Source organism: Myxocyprinus asiaticus, chromosome 3, assembly GCF_019703515.2.
Source record: "Myxocyprinus asiaticus isolate MX2 ecotype Aquarium Trade chromosome 3, UBuf_Myxa_2, whole genome shotgun sequence".
NCBI lineage: Eukaryota > Metazoa > Chordata > Actinopteri > Cypriniformes > Catostomidae > Myxocyprinus > Myxocyprinus asiaticus.
In genome coordinates, this window is record NC_059346.1 from 17,283,707 (window position 1) to 17,309,952 (window position 26,246).

General features: G+C 39.0%; 2 protein-coding genes across 3 annotated transcripts; one reads left to right on the forward strand and one right to left on the reverse strand.

Moving 5' to 3' along the window:
* The first annotated feature begins 996 nt into the window (after positions 1-996).
* On the forward strand, positions 997-3,237 carry tnfsf10l4 (tumor necrosis factor (ligand) superfamily, member 10 like 4). The gene is made up of 5 exons (XM_051666976.1): positions 997-1,296; positions 1,411-1,542; positions 1,643-1,688; positions 1,777-1,863; positions 2,611-3,237. Exons 1-5 carry the CDS (start codon positions 1,123-1,125, stop codon positions 3,027-3,029), a joined length of 858 nt encoding a protein of 285 aa, XP_051522936.1. The 5' UTR covers positions 997-1,122; the 3' UTR covers positions 3,030-3,237.
* Positions 3,238-4,316: 1,079 nt separating this feature from the next.
* On the reverse strand, positions 4,317-18,019 carry LOC127422982 (non-POU domain-containing octamer-binding protein-like). 2 transcript variants are annotated; one of them, XM_051666950.1, is made up of 10 exons: positions 17,891-18,019; positions 16,894-17,041; positions 16,425-16,618; positions 6,873-7,174; positions 6,683-6,778; positions 5,981-6,177; positions 5,517-5,701; positions 5,383-5,413; positions 4,985-5,064; positions 4,317-4,902 (listed from the first exon to the last, which is right to left on the reverse strand). In XM_051666950.1, exons 2-10 carry the CDS (start codon positions 17,039-17,041, stop codon positions 4,810-4,812), a joined length of 1,326 nt encoding a protein of 441 aa, XP_051522910.1. In that variant the 5' UTR covers positions 17,891-18,019; the 3' UTR covers positions 4,317-4,809. The 2 variants fall into 2 exon arrangements, with proteins under 2 accessions (XP_051522910.1, XP_051522903.1); XM_051666943.1 differs by having other exon boundaries at positions 4,317-4,905.
* Between the last annotated feature and the right edge of the window lie 8,227 nt (positions 18,020-26,246).

A 26,246-nucleotide genomic window follows, 5' to 3' on the forward strand; every position in this document is an offset into this window, starting at 1 on the left:
ATTTTTATAATTACTTTAATAGAGGAAAATTGTTACTGTTGTATTATTGTACTTTACTTTTATGCATTTTAAAAAATAATAATAATTATTCCTTAATGTTTACATAGGACATAGCTACAGTGGTAACCCCCTTCTCTCATACTGTATAAAAACGCTTTGTACTTGTGTGTAGAGCTGACTTTTATGTAAGCATATCTATCACAATAGATCACTGAAAAACATACAGAGGTCAGGGTGGCGCAAAATACTAACAAAAAAGGACACACATTAATTAAAATTAATTAAATCAAATGACACAAATTAATGGTACTGATCAATTTATATTGTGTTATTTATAATTCTCTAAATTCTTCATTCCCCGTAAGTGGAACAGAGAAATTTGGCGTCTGGTGTGTAAATGTATATTTATGTACAAATAAGTTTGTTATAAAACTAAAAATATTAACTGAATGAAGTTCGCTTTCCCACCTTTTTTTTTTTTTTTTTCCTAGTCACCAAATGATATATTCTCCCCTTAATAATCACAAATCTTTACAAATATTTTCAGTCAGTAAATTGGGGTAAGCCTCTCTATATTAACTTGGTGTAGGCTACTGGCTATAACAAAATAATGCACAAAGGTGTCAGGGTGCTGCTTGCTTACAAAAAGTCAGTTAAAGTCAATATCTCTTTTAAATGTAATATGTTGCCTATAGCCTACATTTCTATTTTATTATATTCTATATAAATCAGGAAATATTATTCACATTTTTAAACTGTACATAATTTGTATCAGAAAAGTTGTCCTTAAGTAGCCCATTAGTGATTGTGTGCGTGCGAGTCTCCAGACCTGTCTCGTGACCACAGTCACCTCTGGATGATGATAACGAGGCGTTCCAAAAAAAAGGTGTGAACTAAAGTCGCAATTTTCATTAATTGTGGTCATATGTAGTTTATGCCGACTGTCAGTCTCCTAAACGGGGCGGTGCCTTACGGGGGAATTTCCAGCGAGGAAAACAAACTCATATTGCGGAAGAAAGCTAAACAGTGCACAGACCTTTGACTTTGTCAGGATATCAGCGAGACAGGAAAGATTACTTTCTCTTTCTGTCATGCGAATATTCTGTATAACACGATCGGAACATGACATCAAACCTTCCAATCAGTCCCAATTACAGCCAGCTGGACGAAAAATCACCTGAAAACAAAAATGCACGAGGACAGCATATTTTCTTCTTGATTCTGACTTTAATATTAAGCACGGAGACATTTATCACGGCTGTTCTTCTTTATGACTTTTCCGAGGATATTCACAGAGTGAGTTACATTTTTTTTAATCATAACTAATCATCAAACATGCACTGTTTTCCGTTTGTAAGAACATATGAGATATGCAGTCGTTTATTAATTGTTTGTTCCTCACTTTATAAGACTCGTGAAACAGGCAGAGATGGGGGGTATCCACTTCACTGTCTCTCCACAGATCTCAACCAACCTACAGAACAAGCGGGAATCGCAAGTTGTGACATGTTCAGTCAAGAACTGAAACGAAGTGCACAGCAGGTATTTCTAAACACTGCTTCAAAATATGAAACTAATATATATATATATATATATATATATGGTAAAAATATTGATGCTTTTAAAATTATATTTTGAACAGAGACTGTTGCTGGACATACAGAATTCAGTATTGGAGACTTTAGAAGGTAGGATAAATATATGTATGTATTTACTTTGCTTTTATTTGATCGTCCTGCCTTGCATTGGGGTGAAGTGTTTCCTTGGGCCTTTCAGAATACAACATCACTGATGTTTTCAAACCAGCGGTGCACGTCGGGGCAAAACAAGAACTTAAACAGTATCGAGGTCTCCAGAAAAATGGTAAGGAGACCTTCTTCTACACAACACACTGTTTAAAGGGATATTCCGTGTTTAATACAAGTTAAGCTAAATCGACACCAGTTGTGGCATAATATTGATTACCACAAAATAATCTGGACTTGCTCCTCCTCTTCTTTAAAAATAAATATATAAATAAAATAAAAGGTTATAGTGAAACACTTACAATGGAAGTAAATGGGGCCAATCCGTAAATGTTAAAATGCCACAAGACATAAGTGCGTTAACATGATTTTAGTGTGATAAAAATTAAAAAAAAAAACAAATTTGCACTGTACATAAGATTTGTATTTACACTGTACATAACAGATTGTATTAGATTTGCACTACCCGTGTGTATGTGTGTGTCTGTATGTATGTGTATAATTATTTTTTTATTATTATCTCTGTCTTGCTGCTGTTTTTGTATTGTTGTACATTGGAAGCTCCTGTCACCAAGACAAATTTCTTGTATGTGTAAGCATACTTGGCAATAAAGCTGATTCTGATAAAATTGCTTTCTAACTTTTTCTGTGTAAAGTTATAGCCAATTTTACAGCTTCCATGACAATGTCAACAAACTCTAAAACGACTGTAAAATTGAAGATTTAAACAACTTTACGGCTCAAATAACGAGTTTTAACAGAAGAATTAAAGTTTTCGAACTTAACTTGTATTGAACCCGAAATATTCCATTTAACAAGACGTTGTGCAAGAATGCATATTGATCCTAATATCTCGCTTGAACAGGTGAATCTGCAGATGGAATTCCTGAACTGGTCCGTATTCAGTGGGATAATAACATGAGTGGCCAAACCAGCCAGGAGGGTTTAATGCGCCTCAGCCCTGATGGAGAGATAGCGGTGCCACAAGACGGAATTTACTTTGTTTTCTCTCAGGTCCATTTCGAAACACGCCTAAGACGAGACGTGCATTTTACGCAGTATTTATACAAGAGGACACCGTCCTATCCGGGGCCAGTTATGCTCGCAAAATCCGCAGTGACACCCTGCCCGAGCGACAGGTCTGATGTACAGCTCTATTCCAGCCACCAGGGGGCGCTGTTCCGCTTAGAAAAGGGCGACAGGCTCTCACTGTATGTGCTAGATATCAGCGCCGTGCGCTTTCCCCAAGAGGCCACTTTCTTTGGGGCTTTTATGATTAACTAACAAGCAGAACAACTTTTTGTTGATTGTTTCGACAGATTAATTCTTAGATATTTACGTGAAACGAATGCGTATTTTTATATCCCCATAACAATGAATGTTATCCACATCATGGCTAAATAAAGCTTAGAAGGCCTCTACATTGTTTTGATGGTAGGGGCTTGTAATGGTCAGTTCATTGTAAAAAATAAATTGTCCATACACCCATTCACTCCTGAGTATTTGATTTACCGCCTTTATTTGGAGTTCTGAGTACAAACATAGAACAAGACAGGGTGGTCCATGTGCTGTCTGTGGACCTATTTGTGATCTTCAGTGCTCAGTTCGGTCCTCTTTATTCATATTTTAAAGGTGCACTCAGTACTTTTTTTTAATATATATATATTTCGTCTTGGACTTACACATCATTCAAACGCAATAGTTTTCACTTACCGATGTCTCTATTCACAGTTTAACTTAATACTACACGGTGTATTATATAGTGAAAGTGTCCAATAACAGGGCAGTTACTGCAAAGTCTTTTCACTAAGTCACTCCATTGGCGGCCATCTTCGGAACACTCTCGGCCTGCTGTATACAAACGGCATACAAGTGCAGCTCCTAACTACTTGAATGGGATTAAGACAGAAGTCTCCAAAACGGTTAGTCAAGATTGCTATTTAAGAACATATTTCAAATTTAATTCTGTACCTCAGGTTACGCCCAAAAAAAAAAAAAAAAACAATCCTGGCTTGTATAGCTAATGCTTATGTACGTTCTTGAGTTGATTGACAGGGCAGATCTGGTGATTGTCTCTTTTACCTGTAAGGTGGGATTTCCTTTCAACAGCAGTTGATCGTTCCAATTTCTCCCATTAATTTTTAAAGTGGCCCCTCTGGACTAAGTAGGTAGTCTTCAGTTGTTCATGTGATCCTAACATGGCAGCCCCAATGAGGGGACCCTCTCCATGTAGAATAAAACAGCTTTTATAAGGTTACTGATATGGCTGGAGTCTTCATCTCATGCCAGAGCTCATGATTTTATGTTTCCAAATTACTATTCAGTTCTTTTGCACAGGTTCACAAACTCCTCTGGTGTCTTGATATCTGCACTTAATTGTCTGCCAATTCAAAAGGCTGAATCAAAGAACTAAGCATTCACAAAATAGATGCAATCACTTTCTTCATATATGGAACTGTTATAATGGGAATGGTTTATTTCTATAAATAGTTTGTGTAACAGCTCTTTAATCACAAACTGCAAAACTTGTGCCTAAAATTATATATAAGAACACTATCAGCAACACAGGACTGTGTGTAACATGTAGTTATGAATTTATTTAAAGTTGCCTAGAAATTCAGGCATTTCAGAGGACAAGACAGAGAAAAGCTAATTTCTACAATAGAGAAGGTCACTGCTGGGTGAAATACAAAACAGAAGAAAATAAAATGGAGAAAATAGGACTATACAAAGCTGAATGTCCACCCTGGGGCTGTTTCCTGCACAGATAAACCCTCGTCCTGAGGTGGAAACACTTAGTAGTAAGGAATCATTAGCTAGACGGTCAATTATACCAGAACTGGACTTGATGAATGCCTGGAAACAGTCCCTCAAGTCTCCTGGGGATGGGAAATCTTAGGGAGTAACTTAAAACTCATGTCAAGCTAAGTTTAAAACATATTTTGCCCACACAAATCCCATTTGTGAAATGCATACACAGGCTCTACAAAAGCACAGTCTGCACTTAAAAATATCTTCCAGTGTGTAAAAAAAAAAAGAAAGAAAAGATGTTTGGCCGGTGGTCTCAGAATCTGCGGCGTTTGTTGGTGCCAAAATCGATAGCAGGTCCGGGACGAGGAAAGGGAAGTGGCAGACCACCTGGATTACTGGCAGACCCCTGCTAAAAGAGAGAGAATGGAGCTCACACTGTATTCTCTGAATAATGTGCTAAAGGTTGTGTGTATGAGAATGATCTCTACCTCGTTGGAAGCCAAGCTGGCAGCACCTGCTGCTGTGGGATTTCCACCCATTGGGTTCCTGTTCATGGACATTCCTTGACCTTTAACCCCAAGAGAGAGAAGGAAAAAAAAAAAAAAGTTTATAAACTCAAATGGATGATACATTTTTAACAAATTATATTGAGAACAGAATTCTCTGGCATTACACATGGCAAAACAGAACAAACAAAAAGACCATACATTTTTCCTAAATTTATTGATTAGAATGAAAGAAAATGATTCTTTAGTCATTTGCTGTGACACTTGGGTAACTGCTTTAAAAGGTGTTTTTAGTCATGTTTAAAATGGTGAGAAGCTACATTATGAAGTGTGTTCACTGTTAAATTGACCAGATGTGTAAAGTGTTGTCACATTCTCACCTCCCATATGCATCCTCATGTCTGGATCTCTCTGAAAGAGTAAATGTACAATAGGCCATTACTGTAAAATCCTGTCAGAAAACAACTGTTCAAAAACATTTTTGTGGCACAGGCAGTGTGATGCGGGCACTCACCTTCTCAGAGAAGTTGCCTCCCTGCCCCTGCTGCCGCCTCATCATGTCCTCACTGTGGACACGGAGCTCCTCCTCTCTCCTCCGTCGCTCCTCCTCTTGACGTTGCTCCATCTGCTTCCGTTTCTGCACCTCCTGGCTGTGAGCCTCCTCCATTCTCCTCAACTCCTCCTGCCTGCGCAGGAGGTCTGAAGCAGAGAGAGAAACAGGCATGTCAAGGTAAAATAGTTCAACCTTTAAAAACGTGCCTCAAGACATGCCTTCAACGTCATGCCATCCAGCTGTTTTTGAATTAAAGAGTGCGTCTTTACGTCCCCAAACAAACGGGGTCTCAGATTAACCAAAATCATCTTGCTTATACAGAGTTGGATTAAGACAATTAGTTGACTTTCAAAATATCTGGAAATTATCAAACTTCATCTTCAGGTGGACTATCCCTATAAAAAGTAACTTGTGTGTGGGGTCACCTTGTCTCATCAGCATGACTTGGTGCTCGTGTCGCGCTGCTTCCATTTCGGCCTCCAGTTTCTCTTGAGCCTCTTTGATGTTCCGGTCCACCTGCTCGTACTGCTGCTTCTCCATCTCCATCAGAGCCTTCCAGCGCATCGCGTACTCGTACTCAAATGAGCCTGGCTGGGCAAAGCGGGGTGGCTGCTCACGCTCCCTGATAAAGAAATATACAAAGAAAGAGGCAGACAGAAAAAGAGTAGAAGAGAGCAAAAGACAGAGATAGAGCTTTAATTTGGAATCGTAGAGTGATGATGGATGATGTAGACCATTGTTACACAGCTTTCTGTAATACTTGATTCTGATTGGTCACATCGCAGATCTCTGCAGTCAAATTTATTAATATAATTACTATTATTGATCATCATCCCAGGCAACTGATTTCTTTGATAGCTGTGCTAGCTTCATTAATATCACTCTGCAGTCTCACATAAAATAATCTCAACTCATCAAATTCTCATGCAAAACGAATTACTAAATTGACAGGTTATGTGTATCACAATCAGATGGTCAATATTGCAAAATAAACTTAATGTAGGAAGACAAGACCCCTTTGGTTCATGATCATGATTATCCCGTTGAGGTTTATTTTGCATTAATGAGCGACTCACTGTATATTATCACTTACATATACAATGTACACGAGAACACGAGAAACTCACTTGTGGAATAGTGGGTTTTTGTTAATAAGCTTCTCAGGAAGCCCCTCATCCTCATCCAGCTGCTCCATTGGCTCAACAGTAATAGGCCTGGGGAATCTGAGTTTGGAGAAGGAAAAACAGACCTAGATACCCAACTTCCATTAACATTGTACAAGTATACCAAAGAGGTGTAGCAGACACGTAAACTCACGTGGTGAGAAGAAAGGCTCCGTCGGCACACCGGTCAAGAGCTTTCCTGGCAGATGGTTTATTGGCAAATTCCACAATGCCCTTTCCAATGGGCCTGCCGCGATCATCGACAATGACAATGGCCCGTTCGATCGGGCCGAACATGGAGAAGGCCTCCTCCAGGAGCTCATTCGACACAAACTGTGGCAGGTTCTTAACCGTCAGTGCAGCGCCGTGTGTGGCAAAACGCACACGAATCTGGCGGCCACGGAAAAGCGTGTCATCCAGTTCTGCCTTTGCAATGTCTGCAAGCGTCTTCGTTTCCTAAAAAGGGGAGAGCAGAATCCTAGGGTTAATCAAATGTTTCAATCATGAAAACAAACTATACAGAGACTCCTTTGTTGTTTGTGAACCTATAAACTAGGGATGTCATTTTCAAAATCGATTATTGTGGATATTACCAACCATTAATCGTTAATGGTAATACCGCAAAACACACGTGGAGGACTCCAAATAATGTAGCCTTGTTTAAATATAAATTAATACACTTAAGAAATGCAAGTATTGGCATTTTCCTCTTAAAATATTCTTATTTCAGTGTAATAAATTTCAGATGCGTTTAAGAATTTTTGAATTAATTACTGTTAATGAATAACTGTTAATTATAAATTGTATACAAATATATATTTGAGTTTATTAAAACTTCACATTGTGGATCGTGGGATATTTGGGACCTTTAGATTGTTTTTTATTATAAATTAAGTCCAATTATGTTACCAATCATAACACGCTGCGTAAACATACAATACATAACATACCACTTCTCTGGTGATGAGATGCCAGCTGAATGTGCCCTCTCTTGGAGATCACGGACGTAATCGTAGGTTGTGATTAAACAAGGAGACCAGCTGACCAACTATGCTTGTTTTCATGTTGTACTTTAACACACCATCATGATGTATGCAGAAAACAATGTTCATTTATAGAGAAACGCTGATTACATTGAGCCCGTGTGTCGTCTTCTGTGATGTGGTCGTGACATGCAGTACACAAGCGCCCTCCAGCGGCAGATGACTATATATGACTGCCTTATCAAAGTCTGCTGGCATGATTACTGAATGCATTTATTCAGAAAATAATCAAAGATCGATAAGCTTACTCGATCTAATTAAATGACATTTAATCTATTTTTATTAAAGGGGTCATGACATGAGGAATACAATTTTCCTTGATCTTTTGACATATAAAAGAGGTCATTGTACTATAAAAACATACTGTAAGTTTCAGAACTAACAACTTCCTCCTAAATAGAAAAATAAATTTAAACCAAGCTGCAAAAACGGCTCGTTTGGAATTTGTGGAACTTGTGATGTCACAAGGACCAAATACATCTGCATATGCAATGCCTATTTTTACATCATTGCACCCTTGGCACCGCCCACTGGTGCTCAGACGGTCACACAGTTAAAGTGGAGAGAGATGGGGCCTGTCATGGGAGATTCATCCTAAGTGGACTTACACAGGACACCTTCAAGTGCCTGTCTGGATTTAAATGTTTTTCTAAATACACATGCACAGACAGACGTCTCTGACCGTGTGATACATATCTCGGGCCACTTTTAAAAACGCGGTGTCAAGTTACAACTCTGAAGAGAAGCTCTGTCATTCAGCTGAGCACAAATGCGTCATGGACATGTTCTTTTGCCCATCTGTGCTATTTTTAGTTGTTGGTATATGAAAACAAAGGAATGATACTGGAAACTGGATGTGTCTTCAGTGTATTATAGAGTGGATTATATGTTCGACTCAACATACCAGTCAATTCAAGCTTTGCCAAGGAACTGTTATTGAAGGAAGGGACACTTAAACACGGACGTGAATTCAAAAACCATGAGTAAACAGTTTAATTCATGAATATTTCATGTTATGACTGTGAAAGTTTATGGTGCTGACATCCTGTTTACACCAGGCGCGTCCATTGATGCGATGCAACGGCTTGAGGCTGTCTACACCGGGCGTGTCAACACGAACTTCCTAAACTGTTTATTCGTGTTGTTGGCAGTAGTAGCGGCTCCGCAAAATGCGGAGTGCAAGTGCAGTGCAAAATGGAACGGCACATCCGTTTACTGTCAGTGCAATGCGACGCGCTGCAACGGACACTTCCTTGGTACACAGTAGGGGTGGGTGATATGACCAAAATCTTTTATCATGACATCACTAATTTTATATCACGATATATTATATCACAATATAGTTCAATTTTTCCAAAAAGTTTTTTTTTTAATTAAATAAAAATTGGTTTATATATTAAATAACCATAATGTAATACCTATTTTTGAAAATTCCAGTCACTGAAATAAATACTTTATAAATGAAAACATCTGTTATGTACGTAACCTCGGTTCCCTGAGATGAAGGGAACAAGACATTGCGTTTGCTTATGCATATGGGGAGTGTCCTTCCACATAACCTAGTTGAAACCTCTCTACAATAACGCCAATATTCCAATATTGGCTATGGTGTTTGTGTTCCGCCCTTTTAGGCACAAAGTTGTTCGCTATAAAAGCAGACATGCAAACAATTCCTCAGAATTTTCTGACTGAGGGACAGGGAGCGCATCTCTCGCACCTCAAAAGAACTCTAGTCTTGTAGTGAGGCCAGCGTTCGTAATGTCTCATTCCCTTCTCAGGGAACCGAGGTTACGTACGTAACCGAGACGTTCCCTAACGTCTCGGTACACTTGACATTTAGTTTGCTAATGCATATAGGGAAAAGAATCCCATCACGCCGCACTACACTACAGAGAGGAAACATGACGCCGCAGTCCCACAGGACGGCGACCGACATGAGTATGCCGCACGAGTGACCCTCATGTTGGACCAGGAGGGGAGCACTCAGAATGTATATGAACTATAGTCATATAGTATGAATTAGCCCCTTCACAAACCCAATCAGGAAGGGAGTTTATTTAAAATGAAAATGCTTGTGACTTTATGGTGAATTACAACAGCCTGAATGCAGGCGGTTGTGTATAATGATGGGGAGCCCGTACTTAAAGGGAGGGGCACAAGTATATGTTTGGCCAAAGAAATAGCAAGCACTCTAAACAGAGGACTTGTAAAGAGAGAGACGTTACATCTAGGTTGTAAAACCTTGCAAATGTGTTCTGAGAATACCTTCCTGCTGCAAAACATACGTCTTGTAAATACACACAGTTCGTCCCTGCACATTAGGAGGCTATGCCTCTAGTTGAGCATGCTTTAACACCAATTGGGCAAATCTTACCCTGTGACTCGTAAGCCAGAGCAATCGCATCAATGATTCAGTGAGAAAGTCTTTGCTGGGAGACGGACATTCCTTTCATGCATTCTCCATAGCACACTGAGCTGATCAGACAGTCTGCACTGGCAGGTGCGCTCAATGTATGCATGTAGCGCCCGCAAAGGGCATAACAAATGGAAGGATTGTTCCTCATCCGAAGTAAATGGAGGGGGGAAGAAGGCTTGAAGGTGAATCACCTGCGCTCTGAAGGGCGTGGTTTGAACCTTAGGCACATAGCTTTTTCTGAGTTTTACAGTGGCTTTGAAAGACTGGGGCCAAACTCCAGACATGAATTTTCAATGATAGTGCATGTAAGACACCGACCCGTTTTACTGAGGCCAGAGCCAGCAGTAGTGCGATTTGCTGAGATGCTGAGGTGGATTTAATTGTCTTGCTCCTAAGGAACTTTGATTAAATCATGATTGCCTATAGTGGCGCCAGCTTCAGGTGCATGATACGCAGATATAGTTGCCACATAAACTGAGCGTTGATGGAGTGAGTCCTGCGTCTAATCGCTCTTGAAGAAATAGAAGAAATTCATGTATTGGGCAGTTTACTGGGTCTTTGCCATGTGAAAGACACCAATCAGTGAACACATTCCATTTTAGCATGTAGAGGCGTCTCGTGGATGGCGCTCTGGCCTGTAAAATGGTGTTCATGACTGAATGCGTCAGTTCTGGTGCGTTTAGCGCTCTCCATTTAAAGGCCACAAGTGTAGGCTTCGCATCTCTGGCTGGGGATGCCAAACCGCGCCTTGTGTTTGAGAGAGAAGATCTTTCTTCAGCGGTATTTCCCATGGAGGCCCGTCCAGTACTTATACCATCTCCAGAAACCAGGACTGATTGGGCTATTTCGGCGCAATTAACAGAACTGTTTCCATGTTCGCTCAGACTTTGCTGATAACAGAATAGAGGAGCACCGGGGGAAGCGCATACTTGTTTCGCCCTGACAAACCTGGGCCAGCTCGACATGGCGACATATATACACCACTACTGTTGTGTTGTCTGAACGAATCAGAATGTGGTGATTCACAATATCGGAATGAAAGGCTCTCAAAGCTAGAAAGACAGCCAGTAGCTCTAGGCGGTTGACATGTCACAGCCGTTTCGCACCTGTTTCCAGGTGTCGAAAGTCAGCGTCCATTACACACCGTGCCCCAACCTGTGTTGGATGCATCTGTGGTCAGCACTTTCTTTCTGAAACTTCACCCAGAATAACACCCTGTTGGTAGAAGGCTGGCGCTGTCCATGGTGCTAGAGCAGCCAGACAGTGGAGAGTTACTGCGATGCACATGAAAATTAAATGACTTCAGTGGTAATGTTTTTTCAGTTTGAACTGAAACAGACACCAAAGAATGGTCTGTACGTGCTCGTTCATAAAGTGCGCAGGCATGAACTCCTACAAAGGAGATTTACGGCTGAGAAAAGTGTGCTTTTTGCCCAGTTGACATTAGACCAGATTTTCCATATGGCAAAGCAGCAAGTCTCTGTGTTCGCTCAGTAGTGCCTCTGATTGGATAGTAATAACCAATCGCTGAGGTAATTCAAAACACACACAGTTCATTTTTGATGGGGCGAGCGCCACATCGATACATTCCGTGAACGTGCGGGGAGCCAAAGACAGACTGTAATGAAGGACTTTAAATTGATATGCAGTTCCCTCAAACGCGGATCTAAAAAGCCACCTGTAATGCGGTGCAATTGGTACATGAAGTACGTGTCCTTCAGATCTACTGACGCAAATCATTCCCGAGGATGGATGTGCGATAAGATCTGTTTCTGAGTTAACATTTTGAATGGGCGTGTCGCAAGCGCACGATTCAAGCATCTCAGAACTAGAATGGGCTGAAGCCTGGCGTCCTTCTCCAGAACAAGAATATAACAGCTGTAAATCCCACTGTCTGTGCATGCAACACCGGCATATCGCGCTCGATCGTTGCAAACACCAGCTCTGATGCCTGTGAGGACAGTAGGTTTATTAATTCATATGAAACAACCTCTATCGCATTCTTTGCGAGACGATTGTTTATTTTGTCTCGTAACGTATGGTCTTTAGACGAAACCATGGAAGACAGAACACCATTGAAACGGGCCGGCCGATGTGCAAATTGGATCGTATAATCATGTTTGAACTTTTTTTGGCACCCAGTCGGAATGCCAGTAAGAGCTCATCATGCATCCACGTAACGGGACAGAGGGCAATTTGGTATGTTCATGACGTGATATAAAGCGCCGCTCACCATTAGGAAGCGGTTGTGCATAATGTGATGCTTTGAAGAGGGAAAGCTCGTTATTGAAAAAGTGTGAGCATCTCGTGCATGTGCAACGAGCGTTGTAATCTTTTTGCAATCAGTAATTCATTACAAGATATAATGCGCTGCTCACCATTGGGAAGCGGTTGTGCATAGCGTGCGAACAGCAGTGGGGAAGAGGGGAACAATATTGTGTGTCAGGACCGCTTTGCGGCACGGCGGGGGGGTTTCCCATCGGCACAGGGCTTGTGATGAGGCGGCTGCCTTCGTTTGGGCCATGGCTTGCGTGGATGTAATAACGGCTCGGCTACGACCTTTTGCAGTGCTGAGGCAGTTGGTGTGGGGTTTTTAGCCAGGCACTGGACCGAGACAGAGTAGTAGCCTGTTGTGATGAAGTACTGCTCCGTTTTGGCATAAAATGTCTCATAGCCTGTGAGTGTTGCCGAGTCGTGACATAGCGCTCAGCAATTCTATTCATAGAACCTCTGAAAATGCTGGCTGGAGACACCAGAGCATCAAATAGAGTGGCTTTTCCCACGTCACGCATTTCCATGAAGGTCAGCCAGATGTGACGATCCAAAAACACCAGGTTGCTCATTGACTTGCCAATGGCCTGTGCAGTGACTTTCGTGGCTCACAGTGCTAAGTCCGTAGCAGTGCATAGCTTTTTGAACATCTCTGGATCGTAGCCTTGCTTGTCAATTTGTTTGAGGAGCTTAGCTTGGAAAACTTGGAGCACAGTCATCGCGTGGAGTGCTGAACCAGTTTGGCCCATTGCCGAGTATGCTCTACCAGTCAGTGCGGACGTTAGTCGACACGGCTTAGAAAGATAAATGGGGTGTGAGTTCCACGCCCTGCTACTCGCATAGGCTGTGTGCCAGGATTTTGACAGTTCTTTATGAACTTCAGGGAAGAACGGGTAAGTTCTAAGGGACACAGCTTGACGGCGTCCGGACTGCAGGAACCATTCATCAAGGCGAGACTGTGTAGGTTCCTCTGGAGGAGACCACTCGATATCGAGCTCTTCGATCGCCCTTGAAAGGACGCGAAGCATCTCCTTGTCAGTGGCACATACACGCTCCTCGCCGGCGGAAGGGGCAGTAACGTCATCCACTGACCACTCGCCTGATGCAGCGAGAGACATGACATCATCAGCGTCAGAACTGCAGAACGAGATGAGGCCGTGACAAAGATGTGTTACATGGAGATTGAGGGGCTCACGGGGTGTGCTGGCACGAGGACCACTTCAAATTCATCATGCTTGACTTCGTCCCTCAGAACGAGGGCTATTCGCGAGCAAAGTGTCTTGAGACTTATGCCTTCACAGTGAGGGCAGTCTGTCTCCATGAGAGCTGACTCTGCGTGGGCCCAGACAGTGAATGCAGCTCTCATGCTGATCTGATGGCAGGATGTGCCTCTTGCACAAGGAACACTTATGGAACGACATCTTTAAAAAGACGCGAACACGTAAGCGACTCTTTTAGATATATATATATACATATATATATGTATGTGTATATACACACACACACACAATATAACAATATACAATTGGGGGGCCTGGGTAGCTCAGCGAGTATTAACACTGACTACCACCCCTGGAGTCGCAAGTTCGAATAACTAAGTAACCAAATTGGCCTGGTTGCTAGGGAGGGTAGAGTCACATGGGGTAACCTCCTTGTGGTTGCGATTAGTGGTTCTCGCTCTCAATGGGGCAGGTGGTAATTTGTGCGTGGATCACGGAGAGTAGCATGAGCCTGCACATGCGGAGTCTCCGCGGTGTCATGCACAACGAGCCACGTGATGAGATGCGCGGATTGACGGTCTCAGAAGTGGAGGCAACTGAGACTTGTTCTCCGCTCACCCGGACTGAGGTGAGTAACCACGCCACCTACTAAGGTAGTGGGAGTTCTGCAGGGGAGCTTCGTTGCCACGAAGATCCCACCCGCTGAATCGTGCAGTTGACAGCGAAGCAGTAGAGATGAATCACTGTCTTGAAGGAAGAAAATTCTGAGGAACGGTGTTTGCACACCTGATTTCATAGCAAACAGCTTCGCACCTAAAAGGGCAGGACTCAAACACTATAGCCAATGTTAGAATATTGGCATTATTGTAGAGAGGTTTCAACTATGTCATGTGGAAGGACACTCCCTGTATGCATTAGCAAACGCAATGTCAAGTGTACTGAGTGGTAAGGGAACCACTTCCTCTTACACAATTTTCTCTTTATTTGGAACTTTACATAGAGAAAAAAAAAATTGATGTTATTCAAAAAGTGGTAATCAAGCTTACCACAATGCTAAATTATAGAATTATTTTAATAAAACACTTCATTAGGCTCTTAATGGTTTGTCATCTCTGTAAACAATATCTGAATATCTGAAAGCAAAGCTAGCTTGTTTTCTAATATCTAAACATCATTCGAACTGAATTTTATTAAAGGTGATGTATAGTTTAAAAATTCTGCATGACAGATGACACGATTGTTGGCGCATGACACAGCTGTTTTCCTCATCAGTGTTGGTTAGAATAACAGGCTCTCTCGTCGTTTGAAATGTTTGACTTCCTCCAGTGCTTTGAGGAAAAAATAAAAAAAACTAGAATGGGAAGAATTCGAATGGGTCAAGCAAGTTTTGAAGTTTGTGCTGCGAATTGCGATAGAGAAACCGGGTTGAGTAGTGCAAGTGTCTGCGGAGCCCAATCTGGAAGCATGTTGACTCGCGCGCACTTACATGCTTCAGAGATAGTGCGCGAAAATCTCATGAAACACAGCTGCGTGTCTGATGAAAAGCATGTTTAGAACACGAGATTGTCATTGAATTTGCTTCGGCGGCTGCCGATAAATGGTCACTACCTGAAAAACCCTGTTTCTTCAATTCTTTCAGTCTCGCATAAAGCCGCTCTGCTTCCTCCTCTAATTTTCCGACAGAACATGTACCACGTACAAGTGAATAGAATGAAGTGTACATTTCTTGCATACCGTGACGGTTTTGTGTAACCGTGATACAGACGATAATCCAAAATGTATACCGGTTGCCAAGTTGTGCTTGAGATGAACAGTTTAATATATTTGGATGTAATGTGTTGGATGTGCATTGTGTAAACCCTGACATTTAATTTTATAATGTTGTTGAGCTGGTTCATTCTCTTCTGATTGAGTTTCAAAAATGGCTCTATTCGAGGGGCTACACGATGTAGGCCAATCATAACAGTGGGCTACACAGTATGAGTACTGTAATGCAAAAAGACTTCAACATTATCAGTGGACCTCAGAGAAGATAAAACCATTAAAAAAAAAAAAAAAAAAAAAAAAAGAGCATTTCATGACCCCTTTAACATCCCTGCGAAAAACTCCTGGAAACAGAAAAATCCATGACAGTATGATCTTTAAACAACTAATTATAGTTATTTAGGTCCCTTTTATGTCCACCAACTGCATGGGGGTACGGATGTGACAGAACAGGACATAAAAATATTCTCCAACCAGGGTTTCTCACACCTTTTGACGAACACGTTTTCATTACTTCTGACTGTGTAATAAATACTTTTTTAGAATCATTTAATAGAAATTGCACACAGGAAGAGCAACTTCTAACCAATTAAATATTTTAGAGCAGAGAATAAATGGAAAAAAATTATTTACTACAGATTTCCATGACTTCAAGATTTTATCAATTTCCATGATTTTTCCAGGCCTGAAAAATCATATATTTCCGCTGCTTTTGTTGTTGTACTGTATTTCAGGTTTTGTAGGCATTTAAGAACATCAAATTGTGGTTGAAAATGTAAGAACCTTTAGTAAATCCCTCAACAAAGTCACAGAAAACAGCAAAAAGGTTTGACAAAAAAAAAGGTTGACTGACAAAACAAGGCAGCAATAAAATGAGGAGGAGAGTTTGGATTATGAATAAGCTTTGTCATATCAGTCATTTTGATTTTGTGTACAACCACAGTCACTCTCTCCTGATTTAGTACCATATTAAACTGATGTCTAAAACTCACCAGCCTGATGAAGCCAAATCCCCTGTCCTTGTTGATGAAGATCTCAGAAGGTTTTCCATATTTGGAGAAGAGCTTCTCCACATCATCTTCTGTGGTTCCCGCAGGCAGGTTCCCCACAAACAGTCTGCTCCTCTGAGTGTAGGTCTTCTCTCCTGGCTTCCTGAAGTTCTGCAGGTCTATAGTGAAAGCAGCATCTGCAGGAGAGAAGGTCAAACACCTCAATGAGCGCCCAAGCCATACAACATTATAACACAAATATTATGCTCTTAAACGCTTTTAGACAGCAAAAGCTCCTATGTTACTGCTGGTCATTCTTCAGTTGTCACATGTATTATTTTACTTACAGAATGCTATTAGGTGTGGTGTCCAAGCTATTAAGCAGAATTGAGAACAACCTCCTGAACTCTGATTACTTTGGTTTAATCAATTCTGGTTTATATTATCAAAGACACTGTTGTCTGTTGCTTACTTGGGCTACTCTGGTCTCCAGCATCAGTATGCTGGCCATTGCTGTCGGCTCCTGACGGCTTCCCCTGTTGTTCCTGCTGGGGGTTGGGCTGCATGCGGGGAGGGCCATGGTTCTGCTGCTCTGGCCGTGGTCCTCGGTTTCCCTGCATCTATTAAAGACACAACATTAATCACCAATACAAAACATCCACAATGTTACCAGAGAATGAACTGCAACCTCAAAAAGTGGAACTAAAGCCTCGACTGATATTGTTGCTGGATTCTGGCCTGGTTAATCTCAGAGATCCACATTTAGTTTCACAAAGAGCTATAAGAGTGTTATAACACTGACTTTTAAATTGTACACATTCATTTATACCTTCAATAGCAAATTTACATCACCCATACAATGAACCTCACAGATAAACAGTAGACTGCAATCAAATTAAATTACTGAAAAAAAATCATCACGATTAGAGACACATACGTAATGAAAGAAATGCGTGTTTGATTTATTAAAAAAAAAAGATGTATGAACGAATTGGCTAATGTGCTTCGTATGACTGTGACTATTGGCAAGTAATTATTGTGATTTACTTGAATTAAGTGTCTGGCTTCTTCATTAATGTATTATTTAATTAAATTGGTGCTGTTTAATATACTTTTTCACTAAGAGTCAGATTTTTTGTGAATGCAATTTGCTGTCTTCGTGTTCAACTACGGTTTCATTTCGTCATTAACGAGTGTACTATAGTGCCTGCATTGTTAAACGTATGATTAAATTCGCGAATTGTCGAATTGCTTATTTAATTATTGTAATTTGTTGTGTTTTATCAATCGTCATATTTTTAATCAATGAGCGTTTATGGGTTTGCATAGCGAAGCCTTAGCCGGACCGCTCATCCACGCAGCGAGCAACAGAGACTCATATCTAGCTGATATACACAAACACATTTATTTAGAAATAAAAGCATGCATCACGTACAGATATTATACACCAAATGCGAGCGTCTAATTACCTTTAATAAGAGTGTTTAATCCGATCCAGCAACACGCGCAACGTTGATCACAAAGAGAAAAGGGGAGGGACGCCTTACACCTCAACGTGCTGCCTGCCCTAACCGCTCATTGGCTGGGGATGGCTTTTCCGGCGTGCGCTTTGCCGTGTCCGATTGGTCTATTTTACGTCAATAATATGACGTATATATTTTCCGGCCGTTTAATTGGTTTTCGTCTTTTTCAAACCATTTACTTGGATTCCATTGGTTGAAAATTAAGTAGGAAATGGCGTAAAACAACAAGTTAGTAAGCGGCGTGCTGCGAAAAGTGATGGCGCCATCCAGTGTTGAACAAAGGAAGCGCAATGGACAAACACAATTTATTTTTTATAATTGTACTTAGGTTAATAACATGGTCAAATACAGAGTATAAAATAATCAATTACATTGTTCAACAGTTCGGAGAGTGTGAAATATTATAAAGAACAAAAATAACAATAATAATACAAAATACATAAATAAAATTAATGTTTGGGCAGTTCCATGAATTTGAAAAGCTTTAGAATTTGTATTGTTTTCATACGTTTCTGATTTTGTGTTCTCATGTTTGAAAGGGTTTCAAAATACATCTTAAGGTCAGTGTTACAGAAGGTAATATAAGAGGGTTTTTTCTGAGTTACTCTTGTCTTGTGAATGTAAAACTTCGCTAAAATAATTAAAAGATTAATGATGTAATTTTGTTTTTCAGGAAAAAAAATGGGTTTTGTATGGACAAACACTATTTGTGAATCAATGTACGAATAATGTTCTCGAAGTGCATAACTGACACGATGCCTTCATTTAAACCAAGCCTTTTCAAAATAATTCAGAAAAATTTGATTTCTTACCAAACATATTTATTGGCTAAAAAGTGTGGTGGTGACATAAAAAAGACAAGAAGAACAGGTAGGAAAAGCACTTTGAATTAACTATCGATAAATTGCATTCAGAAATCATGAAGTGGAACTCTTGTAATTTTATAATAAAAATTGTGAAATAAAGTGACATAATGAGACCTTTTATAATTTATTGCAATGTGTGCGTGTTCAGCAGGAATATAAATTAACCTCATAAAGCTAAAAAAAAAATTATGATATAATATTGTCTCAGTAAGATCATGGTAAATATCCCCACATCCGATCCTAGATATTTTCTCTGCATTTCTCCTTGGTATGACTTAAAGTGTGGCATACAATTCCACACCACTGCAACAAGTGTTCTCAGATCTAAAAAAAAAAAAAAAAAAAAAAAAGACTACTTCTACTTCATTATTCAATTTCCATGAAAGGGGGAAAAGGGACAAAAGGGACAATTCTGAAGTATAATCATTCAACTTACCAAGAAAACTTACAGAAAACTTGTAACGTGAGGTAGAGGGTGCAGATGTAATTAAACATAATACAGAAGTAATTTCCCCACATGTCAATTCAGCAAGGGGCTTTGAAGTCCAAATAATAAGCCAATTATTGGAACAACTTTGTCAGTTACTTTAAATGGTCAGCGCTATCTGCATCACACATTAAACCGAATTAGGTCAATTTAGCAGAGTCTGTTAATGTTATTTGAGTATGACTCTCTTTGCTCCCTCCTTGTAGTCCTCAAGGGTGAGTTTGTAGCCTCAGTGCTGGAGAGTCTGTCTGACTACTGGGGAAACGCTGTGGTTGTCGTATGCACAACTGGACCGAACCACTTTTGTGATGAGGTTATTCCTCCAGCGACCTTTAACTCCTGCACATTTGGCCCAGCGACTGATCTGGCATGCATCATCCTCTGTGCGCCTACCCTGGTAAAATCTGCTGTGAAAAAAGAACAAGAGCATGTGAGTATTGCGTGTAAAATCCAGAGAATGCACATATACAGAATGTGTACTAAAGCTCAGCGATCAGCTGCAACAAACCCCAAAGTGAAGAAAACATAAGTACATATACATAAGGGTATAAACATAAGTATTTTATTAATTTAGAAGGGTTATATATAAAGGTAAACTCTAAATATATACGTTTTTGTTTTGTTTTTTTTTTTGTTTTTTTTACTTAAGTGGTTTGTTGCTGTGGCTGTGAACATTTTCATCCAGTTAGATTTCAAAGTCTCTAAAAGTCTAAGTCAATTATCAATAAAATATGTCCCTTGTATCCACCTTATTTTGTAATGTGGAGGCAAACAGTGGCTGCATTTCCAGCGAATGTGACAAAGTTGGCATTGACCGCAGTGTAAATAACTAGAAGATTATAATACCAGAATCTAGTGATATGGGCTTATAAACTATAACACAACCACAGGATTTACAGCAGAATTATGTGTCAAGGTCGGACAATTTTCTAACATCAGCATTTATAGTAAAAGTAAATCATTCACTTGTTGCTGTGTGTTGTTGTATTGAAGAGAGGGTAATAAAATTTCCTTTCTTTATCGAGATCATGATGATGCAGTCTTTCTTGTCTCCATGTAAACCTCCATTCATATGTACCTGCATAACCTCTGATGATGCCTTTATTTAATTCTTTCCAAAGGTGATGTTTCATAAGCCATGCTTAATGTTATCTGCGTGTCTGTTTACTATGCACTGCTAAGAAATAGAGAATGCTCTCTGACATGAACGGAGAGAATACATATATTTTTTTATCAAGATGAAACAAGATGCAGTTTTGGTGCAAACAAAGTTGAAGCAGCATTTTCCCAGCATCTTTCTTCTCTCTGCTGGTTGTGTAAAGTTTGTGGAGGCATGTCAGATGGCGCAGAGGACTGTCCTGTCAGCGCCTGATTACATTCATTCTGCCATTGCAACAGTGTGTGATAAAACGATGGCAAAATGCGAAAAACTGTAAAACTATATGTGCTTAAAACCAGTGAGTTTATGAAAATCTTAATTAATGATAATAATATGTCGACATTTATTGCCAGCCTGTAATATAAAGCAGCATAATGTAGTATTTTTGTATAGCTAAAATAGCTGGAAGTGGCTTATACCGGAAGTGGTCCACATTTAGGGTTGATAATGGCGGCACCTTAGTTTCACTGAAAAATAAGGTGGATATGTAAGGTAAGTTGCAGCAGCTATTGCCCGCAATACCACTGGAACCAGCCGTATGGGTCCTGAGACACAATCCACCCACTGCTTTCCCACATCTCTAGACTGCCTCCACACTTCACCTTATAGCCTGTATGTGATGATGCCACCTGAAACAATCAACACTGTTAAATGCACAATACACAGCCAAATAAAATACAACTGAAATACACAAAACACTGTAAAACATGCATAAATATCTACAAATGTTAAAATTACATTCCAAATACCTGTGTACAAACGTGGGTCAGCAGTTTAAACTGGTTAAGCAGTGCAAAAGCCAGAAATTGTTATCATTCTAAAGACTGAAAATGTTTTAAAGACAAACTTACCGTAAACTATCCAGTAAGCTCTCAAATGAATTACTTTTCACAAAATCAAATGTAGCTACTGACACCTAAAATTTAGTTAAATTTTTTGCATGCCTTTGTTGATTTAAGTGTCTGCCAAATGTATAAAAATGTAAAAAGAAAAAGAGAAAAAAAGAAAGAAAAAAGAAGAAAGAAAAAAAAATCCAAAATAGACATGACATGAACACAACAGTCCAACATGGAGCTGAATTTGCTGTCTCTGATGTGTCTGCTAACCAATAGCATGGCTCAACATTAACGCTTGTCCGCTTGTCCGGGACACGTGGATTTTTGAAGGGGCAAGTGAAAGAGAATTTGACTTGCCCGACTGGATAACCAGACTGAGTAAAACGTCAATAATGAAAAAATAACCAGCTATATTTGTGATAGCTTAGGCCTGTGTCACTTATTAGCAAGTTCATATTCTTATTCTGCTGTTGAAAGTAATGAAGAGCACATAGTTTTATAATTCGCTAGTGATCTACATAGTAACAGCTGCGCCCTGTTTGATTGACAGGCAGTGTATGTGTGTGTGCTGAACATGCACATGTTCCAAAAATGCTCGCACTAATGCACACCTGAACGGTCAAATACATTTCAAAATTCTGCCAAAGTGCCCGTCTTGGTGAGGTATTCATGTAAACACAATGAATTGTGTCTAAAGTGAACGTTAACAGAGGAGAAAATAGCGGATTTGTATTAAAATGTCGGACTTGTAAGTATAAATGTAAGCTAAAAGACCTGCTGCTGTCTAGTGTGTATTATAATAATCAAACAACCAGAACAAGAAAACAAGAAAACACTCTCTGCTCTTGACTGAATAAATTTAGTAGCTTTAAACAGTATTAATGTATTATAATCATACAGTAAAGACCAGTAGAAGTTTTATGTTGCATTTCATTCTGAATGTTTCCTTGAATACTTGATATTGCTGTTAAAAACTTTTAAAGCTGTTGTTCTATTATTTTTTAATCTATTTCTATTCATTGTTGTTTTTATTGTTATTTTATTTCTGACTGTTTACTAGTCTTGAATAATTACTTAAAAACTTGAAACCATTCTTTCATAATTAATATATTAGTTTGTGTTATTATTTGTTGTGGTTTTGAAGCTGGTATTAAGAATCTTCAAATTTCACAACCAACTAAAGAAATGTGTTACAGTATTGTGATAATGTATCTTTTATTGTACATGGTAGATTTTGCTGCAATAACATGATGAAAAAGTAGATCTCATTCCATACAACTATGAGCACCCCTGCTGTTAATGGTGGCGATGGAGGCTTTCCTTTATTTGACTAACATACGTAAAACAAAATAATTATCATATGACAATAGCCTTGATTGCATCTGTACACTATTAGGTTGGGCATCGGTCATAATTTTACAAAAATATACAACATAAACTTTGACATGTTACTAGAGCATGTAACTTAAATGTCCTTTTTTCTCTCCGGACAAGTAACTTTTTTACTCTGACAAGTAAACGACCAATTTACTTGTTTGGAGGACAAGCACATGACAATGCTTAATGTCAAGCCCTGAATAGGAATCTAGCTTTTATCAACTCATTCATTCATTTTAAGTAAGTGCAAGGAAAGTCTTATGGCTAAATAACATTTCATGGTTTTCCTTATTTCCTTTTGCATCAGAGTCACTTATCACATGCTCATTCCCCTCAAATTAAATGGGTAAAACCACTCTCAAATGACCAGTTAATCTGCTGACATGAAATACTGCTAAGAACACAATACAAACACCTCACAATGTCACTGGTTTGATCTGAAACAGTCCATCAGTAATCACGGTATTATTAATAATTATATTAAATAATACTAATACAACACTTTCCATGAACTGAGCTCAAATGGCTCTACTGGAAACTACAAATCATGATGAGTAAAAGTAAAAACAAGTCAACTGAATCAAACATATGCATGAAAGGAGTGTATTCAGCTAATTTATTTTCTAGAGACACACATCATGAAAATGTTAATCAATTCTGCTATGTGTGTTTATCTATATTACAATTCAATGGTAATGATTAATACCCATTTTAGGATGTCCAGTCCATCCAGCCAGTCTTTGGGAAGCTCCTGCCAAACGTCTTTATAGTGCTGCTCTGTTAAAACAAACCTGTCTTGACTGAATGCTTTACATAGACAAAACATGTACATAAGATCTGTCTTTTGTAATGCAAGTTAACAGCTTGTGATACTGGAGTAGATAGGCCTGAAATAGGTGCCCCCAAAACTGCCTGCCTATAATACCTCTTTGGGCGTCATGTTTGGTTTGAAATCTGGGTAGTCTTCAACAACAGAGAGATGAAAAATGTACAGTTTCACTTACATTAGTGAATGACAACACAGTGTGATTTGCATTTGACAATGTGAAATGCGACACAAAATTCATAACTTCACCTTTAAACAGAAGTTGTCCTTTCTCATTCCTCTTTACTTCAAATATTTTTTCCTTCATCTGAGTTTTTTTTTTTATTCTCAGCTCCAGAGCAATCTGTCGAGTGGGCAGATTTTTGTTTTTTTCCCTTTGTCGTTGTCAGAGTGCTTCCCCTTTTGTTTGTTCAACTTTTACCCCAAGAGCTGAAGATCAGAGGGAAAGCACATTATAAAACAGAATCTCTTAAATATGTGTACATACATACATAATTTATATACTGGCGGCCAAAAGTTTGGAATAATATACAGATTTTGCTCTTTTGGAGAGAAATTGGTCATTTTATTCACCAAAGTGGCATTCAACTGATCACAAAGTATAGTCAGGACATTACTGATGTAAAAAACAGCACCATCACTATTTGAAAAAAGTCATTTTTGATCAAATCTAGACAGGCCCCATTTCCAGCAGCCATCACTCCAACACCTTATCCTTGAGTAATCATGCTAAATTGCTAATTTGGTACTAAAAAATCACTTTCCATTATATAATTATAACACTCCTGAAAGCTATTTGGTTCTTTAAATTAAGCTTAACATTGTCTTTGTGTCTGTTTTTGAGTTCACAGTATGGTCAAGGTCAATATTAGGTCAAAAATGTCAACAAAAAAAAAACAGCTTTCTCTAGAAACTCGTCAGTCAATCATCGTCAATCACTGTGTACAATACAGTCTTCAAAAAGACAAAGGACAACTGGCTCTAACAAGGACAGAAAGAGATGTGGAAGGCCAGATGTACAACTAAACAAGATGATAAGTACATCAGAGTCTCTAGTTTGAGAAATAGACGACTCACATGTCCTCAGCTGACAGCTTCATTGAATTCTACCCGCTCAACACCAGTTTCATGTACAACAGTAAAGAGAAGACTCAATGGTGCAGGCCTTATGGGAAGAATTGCAAAGAAAAGCCACTTTTGAAACAGAAAAACAAAAAGAAAAGGTTAGAGTGGGCAAAGAAACACAGACATTGGACAACAGATAATTGGAAAAGAGTGTTATGGATTTTAACCCCATTGAGCTTTTGTGGATCAGCTAGACTGTAAGGTGCATGAGAAGTGCACGACAAGACAGCCACATCTGTGGCAAGTGCTACAGGAAGCGTGAGGTGAAATGTCACCTGAGTATTTGGACAAACTGACAGCTAGAATGCCAAAGATCTGCAAAGCTGTCATTGCTGCACGTGGAGGATTTTTTTGATGAGAACTCTTTGAAATAGTTTAAGAAGTTCTGAACATTTTTTTCAAATTGTAATAGTAATTTTTCACGTTATTAATGTCCTGACTATACATTGTGATCAGTTGAATGCCACTTTGGAGAATAAAAGTACCAATTTCTTTCCATAAGAGCAAAATCTGTACATCATTCCAAACTTTTGGCCACCAGTGTATGTATAATGTATATATGGGGTCAATGACGTGACGCTCATTTTTTTTTTTTTTTTGTCTGCGTCTAATAAATGATTATTTAAAAACCATTACAAATGCAATTCACACAAAACAGTTACTTGAATACACCTCTTCTATGAGGAACATGTTTTCAATTAATGAGTTCAAAGTCATTTTGATATTTTTTCTTAGGCTTAAAGTAAAAAATATCATGTGGTGCAACCATCTGGAGACAGTAAAAAATTCAAAGTCTCATTAAAAGCTCATAAAAAAGAAATGTTGCCATGAGTTGTGCTAAATAATCTTTTATTATTATTTCTTTTCTTTTTTTAAATGCAGTGAAACAATTTTATTTCAAAATATGATTAATATTTGAAAAACTTTTGTCCACAAAATCAAAGTCATGTGGCACAAGTAATGTGTAAGTAGAAATGTTGTTAAAGAATTAATTAAAAAAATAATTAAACAAAGAATATCTCTTTAGACCCACAAGACTGTTTGTGAAGATTTAAAAACAAATAATTATTAAGTCATATAATTAAATATCAATATTTTTTATCATTTGTATCACCTTGGGCAACCTTATTTGTCAATGACCCATATATTATATTTATATACTACAATAGTTAACAAATGTGTTATTTAATAATTTCTGAGGTAATTTACTCCATCGCTTCTCCCTCCGTGCTTTGTGGCAGAACCGATGCTAAAAGGAAAGCTTGACAAAGGCGTTTGCAACAGTAACTAAAGTTGTGTTCAATCTCTCTCTCGGTGCTCGCATGTGTGCATGAGATAGAGTGCATAAGTCGTGAGCAGGGTTGGGAGGGTTACTTTTGAAATGTATTCCACTACAGATTACAGAATACATACTGTAAAATGTAATTTGTAACGTATTCCATTAGATTACTCAAGGTCAGTAACGTATTCTAAATACTTTGGATTACTTCTTCAGCACTGGTAGATTTTTTTCACTTGTTTTGACTATAAAAACTCTGCCAGTACAGTAAGACAAAATACACATTAAAAATACATTCTCTGAAAAACCTAAATATCTTATGCAGTGTTGTTTCTAAAACAAGATAA

Coding starts and splice junctions, on each gene's coding strand:
- tnfsf10l4 (XM_051666976.1), top strand. CDS start 1,123: ATGACATCAAACCTTCCAATCAGTCCCAATTACAGCCAGCTGGACGAA. Junction 1,543..1,642: donor TGAAACGAAGTGCACAGCAG/GTATTTCTAAAC, acceptor TATTTTGAACAG/AGACTGTTGCTGGACATACA. Junction 1,864..2,610: donor TCGAGGTCTCCAGAAAAATG/GTAAGGAGACCT, acceptor TCGCTTGAACAG/GTGAATCTGCAGATGGAATT.
- LOC127422982 (XM_051666943.1), bottom strand. CDS start 17,041: ATGCAGGGAAACCGAGGACCACGGCCAGAGCAGCAGAACCATGGCCCT. Junction 7,175..16,424: donor GATTTGGCTTCATCAGGCTG/GTGAGTTTTAGA, acceptor TCCCCTTTTTAG/GAAACGAAGACGCTTGCAGA. Junction 5,414..5,516: donor GAGGCAACTTCTCTGAGAAG/GTGAGTGCCCGC, acceptor TTACTCTTTCAG/AGAGATCCAGACATGAGGAT.